The 17,157-nt window shown below is 38.5% G+C and overlaps 1 protein-coding gene across 1 annotated transcript in view; it reads right to left on the minus strand.

Annotated features, from left to right (window-relative positions):
* Window positions 1–993: 993 nt before the first annotated feature.
* The window catches only part of pcp4b (Purkinje cell protein 4b), a 44,821-nt gene continuing 28,657 nt past the window's right edge, over window positions 994–17,157 (minus strand). The window contains exon 3 of the mRNA XM_023299585.3: window positions 994–1,709. Within this exon, the coding sequence (XP_023155353.1) occupies window positions 1,579–1,709 (131 nt within the window). The 3' untranslated portion in view covers window positions 994–1,578. The remainder of the gene's footprint in view (window positions 1,710–17,157) is intronic.

The raw sequence follows: 17,157 nt of genomic DNA on the forward strand, positions 1-17,157 counted from the left end.
CTCAGATTTCATGGCATTCCATCAAGACATCTCCCTCTAAACCACATGGGTCAAACTCATGGCGGCACTACAGGAAAGGTTGGAGATCTTCCAAGGAACCGTGAATGTACAAAATTTGTACATAACTATTTGTACCAGTAGTTTTTCTGATATTTCAGTTTAGAAAGTGGTGGACTGACCATCTGACTGACATTGTCATCCATACAGTCACACCACTAACATGGCAAAAAATAACTTTGCTGCTCAAAACTTGAATATAGACAACTTGCTTGCTAATAGTGAGTTTTGTGTGATAGTCTTTCATTCTTTTGAAACAGGACTTTGGACTTCAACACACAGTATTTTTGCCAGTGTTGGCTCACGTTTCCTCCTGCAGACTAATGAGGGAGACCACATAACGTGCCTGAGCCGTCCTGTGTAACGATGGAAGCTTTGTGCTGTTCTATGATCGACTTTAACAGAAGGAAAGCTTGTCTGTGACAGCTGCTTGCAGCTGAAATCTTGGCCACCCAATCATTTACACAGAGCTGAAAGAAAGTCAAACAAAGTGTGGCGCAGCAACCAGGCAACTAATCAGATGCCAATGTTCCTTCAAATGCCTTTTTTTCACACGAACTTCTATTGGAAACACAATAAAGACAGAAATATAGTTTTCAAATTATTCTGCACTTCATGATGAAATATCACCCTTTAATCCTCAACTAAAAGACACCATATTTTAATCAGGTATGTGTTGTTGGGTGGTTGTTGTAAAGTGCCTGAAGCTGAGAAAAGCACAGTGGGAATCAGTCTCTCAGTTAGCCTGGCTCTACATGGAGAAGGTCATCAAGCTGAGAAGGGAATAGATCCAGCCAAGCTCATTCAGTGGAGTTTCTATATATAGTTTGTCATCAGAATATAATTCCCTCTGCATACTTACTGCAGCAATTCTGCAGCTACATGTAGCTTGAGGTGTTGGGCAGATTTTAGTATTCACATGCACCGTACACACAGTTTCCACACAGAGATTTTATTTATTCAATGTACATTGATACACAGTTTGATAGTACCATGCAGGTAAGAAAAATGCCTCTGGGTGATATATTCTGGTCAGGATGGAAAGCTCCAGGTTAAGTTTCCTGAAAACAACCTTTACTCTAACATCAGCTTTCGCTCCATCTACTCACAAAGTACAGTTTTTGGGAAACATCGTCCTAAGCAGTACAGAAAGGGATGGTGAAGGTCTAACTATGAGGATGAGTACAAAAACATATTCTAACACAAACACCAGCTAGACTTCATGATCTATGGAACATACATGGCAGGACAGAAACCCTATCTTCAGAACTCTTCCCGTTACTTGTTTATTGATACAGCAGTCAAATAATAAATGATTGTAATTATAATAATGAAAATTCACAGACATGTCATGTGATTAACAGGCTATTGCATTCACTCCCCCCCTCCCAAATCCCATCACAACCCTTGGAGTTCCAACCGGTATGAATTTGTTTACATGCAAATGTCACACCATCGTCACTGTGCCGTCACTTTCCGTCTGCCGTCCCTTCACACAGTGGCAGAGCAACATGGCGCTCACTATGATTTCTCATCGCGCTTCTTCTTCTGGAACTTCCTGAACTGGGACTGGATGGCGACCGCTGCCTTTTCGGTCTCTGGGGCTCCCATGTCGATGTCAAAGTCCTCTGGGACGTCCGTCTTGGACACATCTGGAAGGAAAAGGAAAAAGGTTACTAACAGCGGTACTGTGATGAACGTGCTCGAGTCAGTGAGTTGACACTGATGAAACCATTTTCCCGAGCAGTGACTGCCGAATCTTTGCACAGCAGTCATTAATAGACAGGACAATCGCTGTTGGAGCTTGTGCATGTGACTGTAGTAAGAGCAATAATCTTTCCATAAAGACTGGCATATTGTTTTAGTCTTTCCATAACCAAACATAAGCAGGACTGGATCTTTCTCAGTTAAGCAGGATTTTTGATCAAAGAGGCAGGACACATGTCACACAATCCCCCTATTTGTTGTGACGGTAGTTCCCCCATAGATTTCTATTCAGGTTTCGTTAAGTAGCGAGTTTTCACCTTATAACGTCTTCTGGTGCTGCCATAGGATATTGCATTTCTGCTAGAAATTGAGAAGTAGTAATCATCTATCCATCTAAACAGCCCTCCACACTCTACTTGAAGGACTAAATGACCTCTGCCCCTCAATCCCCAAAAGAAATCTCTACCTTAAATAGCGCAAGATGAAGGAGAAGCACTGAGGGGGGGATTTGGGATTGAGCCGAACAGGACCTGGACTACAATACAAAGACATCACAGCGTCTGTATTTCAATGTCTTCTACATGGATCAACGATTGGTGAAGATGCAGAATTTTGATAGATAGATAGATAGATAGATAGATAGATAGATAGATAGATAGATAGATAGATAGATAGATAGATAGATAGATAGATAGATAGATAGATAGATAGATAGATAGATAGATAGATAGATAGATAGATAGATAGATAGATAGATAGATAGATAGATAGATAGATAGATAGATAGACTTTATTGTCTGTCCCAAACGGTGACAGAAATTCTTCTTTGACAGGCTCCAAAAATAAAAAATACAACACATAAAAACACACTGAAAATACAAGCTCACAAAGCACATGTATGTAGGCATCCTGTATTTTTACAACCTTTTTTTTTTTTTTTTTTTTTTAAATTTTAACAATAAAAAGGATCATAAATTATATAACAGAAACGGAGACCTGGCATTTACTAAAGGAAAGACACTTTCAAAATATATATGTACAAAGAATAACAGACAAATGTCTATAATACTGTTTCATATCAAACTATGAAATTCCATTTATTTACTGATACTTTTTAATCTCTGTCTTAGTTTCAGTGTGGTCACAGTTTACTGCCTGCATCTGATTTGTGAGTTTAGAAACAGTGTTAGACTGTAAAATGTCCACTAGCGCTCTTCATAAACCTCATCTCCTCTTGTAACAGCTGAGCAGAGTTCCTATGGGGGAGTCTGGACAGTTGTTTCTCAGGTCAAAGGGCAAAGCATAAACTGATCTCCAGTTCTTAATCCTCTCTGAAGCTCAGCCAACATTGACAAAAGAGGACACGACTGTAATCCCAGTAAATACTGATTCAAGCTGGTTTGAGCAGCTTTGTGTCTCCTGGTCAATAAGGCAGCATTCTGCACTGCACCCCAGTTACTAGTAATCTTTATGCAATAAATGATGGATTATCGAATCTGAATTTTTTATGGAAGTTGTTGCATTCTTTAAATATGCATATATGGACTGAATTTTCAAGTATGCTTAACTATGCAAACTGTGAAAGCTTGTATAGACCTACATAGCTTTACAAATCCAGTTGCAGAATTTATGTATTTTAAAAGATTAATATAAGTGCTCTTTAATAATTCTCCAATAGGGACTGCAAGCATTTGTACAGATGCTAGACATTCCTGCATAGTGTTGTAGTAACACGTTTTTTCTATTTGTCAAAAGGTTCAAAATGTGAAAAAAATAGCAAATTCAGGAGCAAAGGATTAGACTAATCACACTAATCAGTCATGGTGTTGCGAGAATCAGAGTTTTATTGATTAAAAATGTGTCATCTGCTGTTATTCTTTTGCCTGAGAGGTGAGCATTATGGGGATTTCAGCGGTATTGCAGAAGGGATACTCAGGACTTTGAGAGGCCATGACAAGCTGACATTTACCCAAGCAGGTTTCTGTGCGGCTCTAACGTCTGTCAGCAGCAGCTTATGCCACCAAGAATAACATGTCCCTCTGCCCCCTGAAATCTGTGATCCCACCACTGCTTTTGCAATAAATGGGATAACTGTATTACTCTTTAACCAATCTACATTCACACAGAACAATTATTCGCAATGTCAACTGAAACCCAATCATCAGCTGTTTTTCTTTTTAACCTTTGAACTTGTTAGGGTAACTAATGATTCTCTGCATGGGGTCATTTCATTTCTCTGCCTTAGAACGTTCCTGCAAAGGATTGATCTGCTTGAGTTTGATCAGCAGAGCTTACTGTAGGGAAACACACGACAGACAAGCAGGAAAGCAGAGAGGCGACTCGTGTATTGACTGTGCAGCTAATCCTCAGGTTCCCTCGGGGCTGAGCTTGAGTACCTCTCCCTCGCTGTTCAAGGAGGAAACACTAACTGCTGTGTCAAGCCGAGCTTTGTATCCCGCGTTAATTGATATTGAATTTTCCAACGCTCTAATGCCTGCTGTTTTCATCCCTGCAGCTCTGGCTATTGAGTTGTGCCCTGTGCCGTGTCGACACCAGACATGTTCATAATCTTTGTACGACAAGCGGGCGATGTCTGAAAGATGTTTAGATTGTCATAGTGAAGGCAGAGGAAGGATGTGATGTGGTGCTGCCTTCAAGCGCTGGAGGGAATATTGTGACTGAGAACGTGTCAGGAAAGTAATTTAAAAAAAGTTTTCTTTATTTCAGTCAGACACTTGCTTCAAGGAATTGGGCAAAAATAACAAATGGAATGGGTTGTACAGTTAAGGGATCACTGTGCTTTAATTAAAGTTCTGATCAATTTGCACCCTTTTTATGGATTATAAAGTGTCCATGTGTGATTTAATAGTCGTCTACAGGTCCGAATGTTCCTTCAGAAAAGCAGACAGAACCTGTGAAAATTTCTCTTATTGAGGCACAAGAGAGACAAAACACAGGGTGTAATATGTTCTGGCTGAGGTAAAAAGTATGCACCAGCCAGGTTGTGGAGGGGTAGTGAAGCTACACAAGTTTGCATATAGCAATCAGCACTCCACTGGCCCAGTTATAGAAGCATGTATGGGTTGATAAAACCACAGGACTGGCAAAGTAGTGTTAAAGGGGTTAAATAGTTTTCAGTTTCAGTGCATGCTGAGGGTCAATCGGTGAAGGGCAACACCTGTGAGTTCCAGAGGTGGGTAGTAACGAGTTACAAATACTCCGTTACATTTACTTGAGTAACTTTTCGAAGAAAAAAAAATACTTCTGAGAGTAGTTTCACTGTGTCATGCTTTTTACTTTTACTTGAGTAGATTTGTGAAGAAGAAACGGTACTCTTATTCCGTTACACTGGGAAACACTCGACTCCTTACTTTTTTATTTACCACATTAGATATGCTTTATTTTGCCCCCAGTAGATCTACCACATGACTGTGTTTCACCAATCAGACGAAGCAACAATAATCACGTGATCACGTCGGGTCCAGCCCGAGTTGTAATGTTATTTTCTATCTACTGAGCCTGTGCCATTGGGAGGGAAGTGAAATACAGTATATCTTGTTACCGGAAGTAGTTTGCACTGTTCAAGCATACAAATGTTACCTTACTACAGGTATTTGTTTCAAAAGCTTTATGTTGTGAAAAACTGAGATTTGGAAATTTGTGTGTCTTGTGCCTTGTCATTTTGTAAAGATGTTTATTTTTGCTATTTTTTATTTTATTATTTGAAAACACCAGAATTTGTACATTATTTTAAATTTTTGTCTGTCTGATCACATCATTTCTAAAATATAAATAAACCTGACATTACAATCAGTTACTCAGTACTTGAGTAGTCTTTTCACCAAATACTTTTTTACTCTTACTTGAGTGATATTTTGGACGACTACTTTTTACTTCCACTTGAGTGATATTATTTTGAAGTAACGTTACTCTTACTTGAGTACAATTTTTGGCTAGTCTACCCACCTCTGGTGAGTTCCCAAATCAGCAGAGACAAGTTTCACCTCATGGCAGCCTGGATGGGAAAAAAAATCTACACCCTTGAAATGCATACGCTGAATAAGTTTTCTGGACTAAGATCTATTCAGCGAGGGACACAGCACTGCCAGCATGTTGAAAAGTCAAGAGCCAGTGATTGAGCAGAGGCTTAGACCCAGGAACAGTATTATTGTAACGTCAATACCTCACGTCTTATCAAGAGAATAAAGTAAAATCTCTTTATCTTTGTTGAACACTGCTGAGCAATATGTAGTACAAACTAGATTTGATGGAAAAAGGTTCCACAAACACAGAATCCAAGCAAAAGATTCTTTTCCTTGGAATAATCATGAATGAACATAAATCTTATTTATATCACCTTTAAGAAAAACATAGAACATAAAGAGGCTGTAGTGGTGGCGTGTGTTTCATCACTGGGTTTAGTACATTATGGCACAACAACGCTAAAAACCCATTTTGTCAGAAGAAGTGCAATGCCATGCCAGCCGACAGCCACACAGCTGTGAGTGAACCAGTGATTGTTGAGCGTGAATGAAACAGGTGATGATCGCTGGTTAATGCAAGCCTGGTTTCAACACCTGAGCTGCCTGAACTAACGCTGTGCCATATCTGTGTCTGGCTAGCTTATATTTTACTATCAAGATTAACAGCAATAATGAAAGTCTCTTTTTTTCAAAGTTTTACAAACATTATGTCAGGATTTCTGACTCTTGAGCAGTTGAAGTCTTCCACGTGACCTATCGTTCGTACTTTCCCCGTCACCTGGCTCCCTCTTTCACACCTTTTCCCATTAGCTCTGCCTGTATATTTACCAGCCCATTTCTCTGTGTCCCCTTCCAGTCTGTTGATCATCCACTATTTTGACCTGGCTGTCTGAAAGCCTCAGTCACTGTTCTTGCTATATTAAAGTCACTGAACTGACACTGTCTTCCTCATCAATCTGCATTTGGATCCATGTTGAGCTCCATGCAGCTACTTTGGCACATTATTTTAAACATTTTCATAGTTTTCTACATTATTTTAGTAGTAATTTACTCTAAGTTCTAAAATAACATAGACAATAAAACCAATTGCCAGTGAAAACCCGTCACTTTGACGCTGCATTAGTTATGTCACTATGTCAGCATTTTAAATCTCAATTATGCATGTGCTGCACATGTTTTTGTAACCACTGCAAAGTAATTCACTTGAGTTTAATATTTGTGGGGACTCAAATGCATCAATCTAAAAGAGCCACGTCATGATCTTGATGAAGGCTTTGAGGGCAGATTTTCATCAGTTTTGGTGAGACAGGAGGCAGTGGCTGGATGTGACAATGACAGATCATTCCCCTCAGCTTGAGGATTCATCTCCTCCACACACACACACACACACACACACACACACACACACACACACACACACAACGGATTATCAAGCCTATTACATCCGGCAGCACTTTCAGCGTCCCTGTCTTCACCTAATGGGTGTGTAATATCGGCTGTCAGAGTGCTATTCTGGATCATCTTGACTGCGCTTTCAGCAAGAACAAAAATATTTTTATGGTGTTGTGTGTGGTAGCTGCTGACAAGGAAACTCGTATGCTATTTGGTGTTAGATTCAGGGGATTTACTTTTTTTCATATGACATCACTGCCCGTTGCCAACTTTATCTATAGTTTAGATGGAATGGATTCATAAGTGTCATGATAAGACCATCCTTGGTTGGCTCTCTTTCAAAATGCCTTTTAAAAGCTGCTCTGATACGCAGTGAAAGCTGGAACGTCTTATTGATTTTCCTGCTTAGAACCAGTTGAGCCATGAGAGGGATTTGTGAAAGCGGGGATGAGGTACATAAAAGAAAAACTTATAGACCTTGAGACAAAATGTGGAAAGTAAAGTGTTTTACACAGTATGCTTTTATCTATTTAAGTTCAAAATGGTGAACTACGTAAAAACTTCCTGTGTGCTGCACATTTACACTTTAAGGTGCAAATTTACCTCAACAACTCCGGAGACCCAAAGTTGGCACTATATTTGTGGATGCTCAAAAAACTGAATTGGATGAGAGAATAAAAAAACTTATTTCACATTCTACAAATAAGGAAAAAGTAAATCAAGGTTGTTTTTTTTTAGCTCGGTCATTTTTTTAGAAAGCAATTGTTTTGGCAGATTGTAATGTAATTATAGTTGGCAGAAATAGGGACTGAATGCTGGGGTTGACATGGAAACACCTGCCAGCTTCTGTTACAGCTTACTGTAAACCTGCAAAAAGAAAGAAAAAGGAAATCCTCTAAAATATTATGCTTTGTCTTTAGACTCAGGGATCCACCACAAATAATACTGCAATCTGTTATTTTGGTCACGTTACCAAACTATCTCCAGTGCTAACGAGCTCATAGATTACCTGAGATTAATGTTCCCACATTAACTGTAAGAAATCACAGGTGCTCCGGGCATCAGCATGTTTATCTCGTGCACATAAATGGAAATGAAAGCAAACAATTACATAAGTGGATTCTGTCATACAAAGACATGACCTCTGTTCCTTCAAAGTTTTCCTCTCTGCAAACAAACCTCCACACACAAAGGACAAAGCATGCATCTCATACATCACTGATGGACTGACCTCTTACTTTAATGCTTTAGATGACTGTATGCAGGGTTGTTAATGTATTCACTGAGTGGAGCAAAGGGACCAGGACATTTTGACAGCTTTTGGCACTTCAATAGTCATGTCTTTACTATAACCTCTTTAAATTTCGCACAAAAACACACATTGTTTTGTTTTTTATTCTCTACAACTCAATTTCTGGTCATTTTTGCACGTTTGACCTTCATCTGGAGAAGGATCTGGACTTAAAAGGGCTTTGCGTGTTTTAAAAGACAAATGACTGAGCATGTCAATGTGCAAACCTATGTGTATTTCGCAATTAAACAGAGCCTATGTGTGTACTTCATTACGCAGGAATGTGTGTCTCAGTATCTGTGTGTCTATAGCTGAAAGACAATGTGTGAAAGTCAGGGATATATCCTTGACCTCTGAGGCCTTGAAACGCCAGACGGGCAGCAAAGCGTGAGAGCGACCAGAGCGATCGATACAGAAATACACATAAAGGATGGGTTTTGTATTGATTGGCAGTGTGTGTTTGTTTTTTTACTCTGTTTCAACTTTTATTCTGCTGTGGGATGGAAGTGCGTGAATAACCTGCTAGGACATGGTGGAAGGTTTGAATAAAGAAAGCGAAGAGACGTGGGCTGTTCAAAGACCTGCAGAGGAAATATGCGGTTTCAGCTCTTTCTAGCACCAAATGCTTCTGAAACAGCAATATGTTGTGCATTTACTAACAATATCTGACGGAATAAGATGAATTCATTATGGCTCTAATTTAGTAAAGCTAATTAAGAAAGTGTGCCAAAAATGGGTCATCTTCACTTTGAGAGCTTGTCACAAGCTAATTATAAAAGGATGACTTTGATCTCTAAGGTGAGCCCATTTGAAATTACGCCTGTGCCTGTTTGAAACGAGGGGGGAGGTGCTGTTGGTGAAGCAGCTTCTACATCATTCTTGAACATTCCTTTGCAAGTTTAACAATTACATTCAGAAACTGAGCAGTTTTCATGTTTTCAGTCCCATGTGAATAAGCAGGTAATCACGGTTCTCCCTGTCTGACAATATCTCACCAAAGGATTAACATGTCCTCTGCTCTTTAACGTTGTCGTCGGTGTGGTTTGTTCGTACTGTATGATCTAAAGCTGTAGTAACAGCTGTTACAGTGACGGGGACAGTCTGTGTTGTACTTGGACTCATGAGGTCAGTGAAGAAATGGAGCATATGGCACAAACACACGACATCTGGACTCCAAACGCTTCAACCAATGTCACGAAAGAACACTGAGAGGTTTTAGTAGTGGTGGAAAGCAACCAAGTACAGTATTTGAGTATTTCAAATGTAGTGAAATTAAACCCCAAAGTACAAAGGGAAATATTGCACCTTATCTGTCTGTATTTGAATTTAATCAGCTTACAAAATACACTGCCTGTCCAAAAAAAAGTCGTCACTTGGATTTAACTAAGCAAATAGGTAAGAGCCTTCCGTTGGATAATTACTGCAGTGATGAATATGTTTCAACTGACAACAACTTATTTAACCCGAGCTGATGCATTGAGGAGCTTCTCATTTCTTAAACAACCATGTTGGAAGACATATCCTGTGGTCATGGAAAGGATGTTAATCTGTCTCAGAAGGGTCAAATTATTGGCCTGCATCAAGCAAAGAAAACAACTAAGGAGATGTTTGAAACTACTAAAATCAGGTTAAGAACCATCCAACGCATTATTAGAACCTGAAGGATAGTGGTGAACCATCATCTTAGAGGAACTATTGTGGTCTGAGTCCAGATTTACCCTGTTCCAAAGTGATGGGCGCTTCAGGGTAAGAAGAGAGGTGGATGAAGTGATGCACTCATCATGGCTAGTTCCTACAAGCCTGTGGGGGTTAGAGTTATGATCTGTGGTTGGTCAGGTTCAGCAACGTTATGTTCCCAAAGAATGAGGTCAGCTGAATATACTGAAAGACTAGGTCTTTCCATCAGTGGAGTTTTTCTTCCCTGATGGCATGGGCATGTTCCAAGATGACGATGCCAGGATTCATGGGGCTCACATTGTGAATGAGTGGTTCAGGGAGCATGAGACATCATTTTCACACATGCATTGACCTCCACAGAGTCCAGACCTCAGCCCCACTGAAAATCTTTGGGATGTTCTGGAGAAGACTTTGTGCAGCGGTCCGATTCTCCCATCATCAGTATAAAATCTTGGTGAAAAATGAATGAATCTCTGGACAGAAATAAATTCTGTGACACTGCAGAAGCTGATCGAAACGATGCCACAGCGAATGAGTGGCGTACTCAAAGCTAAAGGCGGTCCAGTGAAATTTTAGAGTGTGCACCTTTTTTATTGGCCGGGCAGTGTACAATGCAAAGTTGAACAGCAGAATTCAAATAATGTCAGTGTGTGACAGCTTGGACCATGGCCATTAGGCCAGCAAATACCAAATAACATCACTATTGATTCATTTTTCGTTTATCTTCCCAATTAATTAATTCGTAGTTTGGTCTATAAAATGTCAGAAAATGTTGAAAAATGCTTAAGATGACATCCCCAAATGGATTCTTTTGTCCACAAAACAAAGATTTTGAATCACTTGTTATATAGAAACCAGAAAAAGCTGGAATCAGAGAATTTTGACTTATTTTCCTTTAAAACAGTTGCTCAAACTGATTGATTGATTATCAAAATAGCTGGGGATTAATGTAATGGTTGACAACTATTCGATTAATCGTTGCGGGTCTAACCAGAAACAAAAAATGAAGGTTGCTAAAGCTGCTAAAAAGGACATCAGTGAAAAACGTGTTCAGGTGGCTCATGTAATGTTCACCAATCTTTTGCTATTTGTTTCTATTTTCAAGTCAGTTAAACTCATTCACAGTTGCTCTGCCTTGACTCTTTTTCAAGCAGTGATAATTCACTGCCAATAAAATGCAGCACTTCAATGCCTGCACAGAATGTCAGGGATTGCACCCTTCGAATGGCTGCAAAACCTTTAATGTGAAAAACATTTCTTTGCATTTTCTGTGCAGAAAGTGTTGAGCTTCAGTGATAGTAGCTTCACAGTCCCTGGAAAACACCAGCTAAATGGAAGTGGCAAGAAATGAGTAATTTAAAACCTTTTTCCTATTAGAAAAGAGATGCTCATTGCGGCAGACGTGCTCATGATGTCGTACCGCTGGAATTAGCGCCGTGGAAACCGGCATTATTCTGGATTTATAAAAAGAATCAAACCCAGGCAAATATAGAGGCCAGTTTGAGCAAGCTGCATTAAAAGCAAAACAGCAAATTAAAGCAGGAGCAGATGAGGAAATGAGGGGACTTTTGACTAAAATAGGATTAAATATGCTTTTGACACACCAAAAATAAGCCTCTCTTGTATAAGCCTGTTTCAAATGAGGACCCTGTTGCCTCTGCAGTTTAGATAAACAAAGGTGCTCGCTGCTATTTCCAAAAGTACTCTAAAGTAGGAATATTTGCTGCATTTCATCCAGCTATAGCATCTAAATAATAACAGTCTCATATTATAGTACATGTAACAATATAGTGCTGGGAAAGAGGACATTCTGCATAAAGAATACCTTTTATTTTGGATAATTTAGGTATATTTTTGTTGTTTTTACTTTTTCAATGTAGGACATTTACCGGTAATATAGCGTTGTTGCACTGGGATATTAAGAAAAACAGCTGAATACTTCTGCCTGTTTTTCTACATTCTCAGTCACAACATTGAACATCAGCAGTGACTGTCTGCAGCCTCTGAATGTCTACAGTACAAGTTTTCATTTTGTGTCTCCAGGTAACCAAACGTAGGATGCAGGAAAGCGGAAAAAAGCTTGATCCAATTGTATCCACCTGATAAACATTCAAACTCGTGCCGTTATCTTTGCAATAAACACTTCCATCCTGCAGCCTCCCTGCCACCGCTGATATCAGGTAAACAGCCTCCGTTGCTGCATCACAGCTGCATGTACTTCTGGCCGAGATGAGTTCCAGTGAATATGAATACATCTGTTTGCTGCTGTCCTTGAGCTTGTGAGAGGTTGTCTCTAAAGACTGTGCTCTTGCTGTGTGCTGGGGGATGTAGAGTGGGCGAGAGTCAATAGCAGCGTTACTCCCTCCTCGCCCACTCCCACAGCTTCCTCCCTCCCACCCTCCCTCCATGTCTTTCTGTATTAAGAGACGCGCTTCAGACACGCTGGGAAAGCAGTTTTTACAGGCTTCAAATTAATTTTCAAGGTCAGACAACAAAGGAGCACTTTTGTGTTTGTGTGTACTGCAGGCGATGTGGTTTCCTTCACTTTCTCTCTTTATTAAATGAGCGGAAAGGTAGAAGCTGGATTTTACAGGCAGTGAAAAATTAGCCTCCCGCACCACGCCGTTCCGACCGCTCTGAATCCCATTAATTGCTGTTGGTGAATAATGTAGCTCAACGGTGACTGTTTGAAGAAAAATAAATAAATCGCACTGTTAAATAGGGTCAGTTGCTGCATGAGCCCCGTTTAAAGCTTCTTTCAATCACACATAATGCTTTTTTGTTTTTTTCTAACATGCTTTCCAGGCAGGTTAGCGGCTCTTATAGACACATCTACAGCTGGGCAGAAACATAACAACTTCCTGTAATTGTAATATTCTGAGGTGCACTATTACATAAATCTAACTAAATATTAAAGAATCAGTTAATTCTGTCATAAAGCCATACTTTTATTTCCCTCTTAATTAGATCTTTTTTCTCTGGTATTTCAAATTTCAGCCTGGCTATCATTTACACATGACATTGCAATAGGATGGCCAGTGATGCCTTTTTTTGTGCTATTTGTGATCCCCTGACAAACTAGAGCCTTAAAAAGGAAACCAACAAGTTAGGAAGGTAATTATACAGCATGCAGGTTGCTGCCCTGTGTGTTCAAGGTTGTACACCACTTATAACTTTAGATTTTTTGCTTTAATCTTTAGAACCCGACTGGCTCATTTTGCACCCAAATTCACATCCATTCTGGCTTGAACTGCATACAGAAGTAGTTACGAAGAAAGACGAAACTTCTGCAAAGTAATAACTCTACTATTGCTTTCACTCACTTTCACCCTCCAGCTACTTTAGGGGTGTCAAACATGCGGCCCAATCTGGCCCACAGGACGACTTTGTAAAGTGTAAAAGTTACAGACACGACATTAACTGAAAATTGTAAATTTGTAAAACTATTAATTCAAAATAATTCCTAGACCCAGACAAGTTTTTTTGATCATAAAGTAAAATACTAGATTGTTCTTTTGTCGTTTTATATCTCGTTTTTGTAATATTTTGTCTTGTGTTTGTTTTTTTGTCTTTCTTTGTCTGACTTTTGCCGTTTCTCATGTTTTTGTCGTTTTGTTTCCTATTTGTCTTGCTTGTGTTTTTTTGTCTTATTTTTGTCATTTTGTTTTTTGCTTTGTTTTGAGCATTTTTGGGATTTTTTTTGTCTCCCTTGTGTTTGTCTATTTTTTTGCTTCTTGCTTTTGTCATTTTTTATCTCGTTTGTCATTCGTCCATTTTTTTGTCACTTTGTAACCTTTTTGTCAAATTTTGTCTCTTTTGTTTTGCGTCATTTATCTAATTTTTTGTCATTTTGTTTCTCTCTGTCTTTTTGTGTTTCATTTTTGTAATATTCTGTCTTGTTTTTGTTGTTTTTCTTTTTTTATCTGACTTTTGTCATTTTGATCATAAACAAATACTTAAATACTTTATCATTCAGCTCCAGATAACAAAACTAAATGTTTTGTGCCTTTGAGATCCACTGTGATCTGTAAGTTGTAATGTGTAAATGATAAACTGAAGCAAAATGTTGTTGAAATTGAATTTATTTCTCTTAAGAAATTTCAAGTTGTTCATAATCTTTTGTGAAAAGATGAGAACATTTTTGTATTAAAACAAAAGGGGAAAAAATTTGGAATTGTTTATTTATAGGCTATTATGTTAGGATTTTACTGGTCTGGCCCACTTGAGATCAAACTGTCCTGAAAGTGGCCCCTGAACTAAAATGAGTTTGAATAAGTCACAAAATCCCTGGTTTCACAGTGTAAGTATCAAAATAAACGGCAGAACTTTCTCTGTAAACCAAAGATGTAACCTGGTTTTGAAATTCCAGCTAATGTCTGCGTTATGTCTAACATAAGGCTGACAATACATTGCACTTGTAACATAATGAAACAGCTTTAATTGCAATGATTCAAAAGTTGTGGTAAAAAGAGGAGCAAAAGACCAGGCTATGCTTTCTCTCTCCTGATAATGCACCTCTGCAGCAGGCTTCTGTTTGTGAACATTTCAGACAATCAGTTATTCCCTTCAGGCACATAGTTTTTGCAATTATTATTAAAGCATCCCTTAATCGTTGTTCTGATATATCCGGATTCCACACAATCTCTCCCACACAATTATGTAAAACATGTTTCTACTGCCAGTATTTTATGGTGAGATACATTTACAAACGGAACAAGTTAATAATAACAATGAGATTTTTTTGTTTCCCCCCTTTATTTAACAGCTAATATAAAAAAAATTTGCAGATCAAATGATTGAAAAATTCATTGGCATAGACTGTTCTAACAAAATACAGCAGTAAAAGTAATGAAAGAAATAAATGAAAAAAATCCTAGTGCTGATAAGAGATAATATACATACATCATCAGCTGTATACTTGAATAAAAATCTACTTGCCCAGCTGTGAAAATGATCAAATAATATTTTTATACATTTGAAAGACTGATTAAGAATCTGACAAAAAGTTGCAGTTGGCTGTGGGAAGTTTTGTGCTATCAGCTCATGGTTTTTACCTGTAAATGGTAGGTGTTGGAAGTAAAAGAAATGAAAAAACACATCAGTATCTGAAATGAACAACTGATCACACAGCCTTTACTTTCTGACTCCCTCCGACAGGTGAACTCATCTAAACGTACTGGAGCCAGCTGTGCCAGACACACTGCAAAAGGTTTGGGTGCGGTCAATTAGAGATGCTCGGCCCAGCAACTGACAAAGTGCAGCTCAAAAATGAACTCAGACACCAGCTTAAAATAATGCAAAATGTGTGGCAGCTTGGGGAAAACTAAATAATTTGTGTTGTTAGTCTTACAACAAAGATGATTTCACTGTAATGCACAAATAACAGTGTTTTTGCAGGAATAATATGGTCCCGACTAAAGTTGTGTGTTTTTTTAATTTCTTTTTTACTACAAAAAATGCGTTTCAATTTAATGCTAGCTTTACTGCCAACTTTTCTTCTTTCCATAATTCCCTACAGATTTATTGAATAAAGTACAGAACTTCCTGTTTTATGACATCAAAATGGCTCATTGTACTTGCTTCCGTCTCAAACAGCAATCTGGTGCTGAGTCAGGACGACACATCAAATCACTGCCATGATTTAGAGGAGGCGAAAGCAGGGAGGATATTAGTTTTCTCGTTGAAGCCTTTATTTGCTTCACTGTGATAAGTTGAATGACAGAAAGCGCAGCAATAAACATGACTTGCAATGCACTTGGTGCATGGAGTTGATCTTTATTTCCTCCGGGACTGAACTGATACAGGCCATCTATCTCCGTTGAGGGGAGCAATCATCAGAGATGCATTTAGAGAAGCTGATGGTCACGTCAGTTCAGTGTCCTGGTGTCCGGACTGTTTTACCCGTCTGAGTCGGGACAAGCTGAGAACAGGCCTCAGCTTTGCAGAGGGATTGATGAGAAAACTGAAATGACTTAACTACTTAACCACATTAACCCTCTGGACCTCCAAGTAGTTCTAGGACATTTTTTTTTATCTGATTACATTTTTACTCACGGTGGGCTCATTTTTCATTGTGGTATAAACTTCTGCACCTCTATGGAAACACAATCAGTTGCTAGAAGTAGACAGAACTCCAGCATGTATTTTGTGCAGTATGGCAAAGCTACATGACCATGAATCATAGAGATTAAAAGAAAAATAAAAAAACTCAAGTTGAAATTCTTGAGTATTTATATTACCAAAGTTGAAAAACCTTGAAGCAACATGTACAACATTTTTTTCAACTGCCCCTGAAAAAGCTGTTTCCACACACTATAAATGTTTTAATACTTACATTTCTAATTTGTTTCCAAGCTCATCTTCTATCTGCTCTGTATATACACAGCCTGCAGTTCAACACAGTTCAACTGAAAAGTCCCTGAGTTATTGTCATGTGACTGTTGGGTGCATTGAAGTCATTAATGGCTTCATGATTATGACAGGGAGCTCTGAATTTTTTTTTCTTTTTCTTTTTTTTTTTTTACAAAATTTGGTTTCAGCAAATAGTCTCTTTTTGGTGCCTTTTTTAAATAAGATATGTTAAATTCAGCGATTTTGATAAAATATCACAAATTTAAGCTCATTAATTTTCCCAGCAGAACCAAAAGTCACACATAAAGGGCACTCATTGAAATACTTCGAAATTCTAACTTTCAACCCTAGAGTGTTATTGGAGGATGTAAGACTTTTTTACTTTTGTGACATTTTTCAAAATTTGTAATTTTCATGTTGAAATTCAAGGTCAATGAAGTTACCATACGTGGTTCCTTGCCTGTTAGTGGTAAAAAAAAAAAAAAAAATACATTCCAAGAAATGTATATCATCACTTTGCACAGCTACTCAACTGTTAAATGTGTGAGTTTCGTCAACTAGCCATGGTTTGTTTTGACGTTTCAACCGCAAATATGGAAGAAGACTGAGCTGTGAGTCCGTCTTTTTTCAACTTCGGAGAAAAGAGAAAGTTTGATAAGTTCCAGGCCTCTGCTGATTGATCAAATGCCACGATGTAAT

The sequence above is a fragment of the Amphiprion ocellaris genome, chromosome 7, assembly GCF_022539595.1.
Source record: "Amphiprion ocellaris isolate individual 3 ecotype Okinawa chromosome 7, ASM2253959v1, whole genome shotgun sequence".
NCBI lineage: Eukaryota > Metazoa > Chordata > Actinopteri > Pomacentridae > Amphiprion > Amphiprion ocellaris.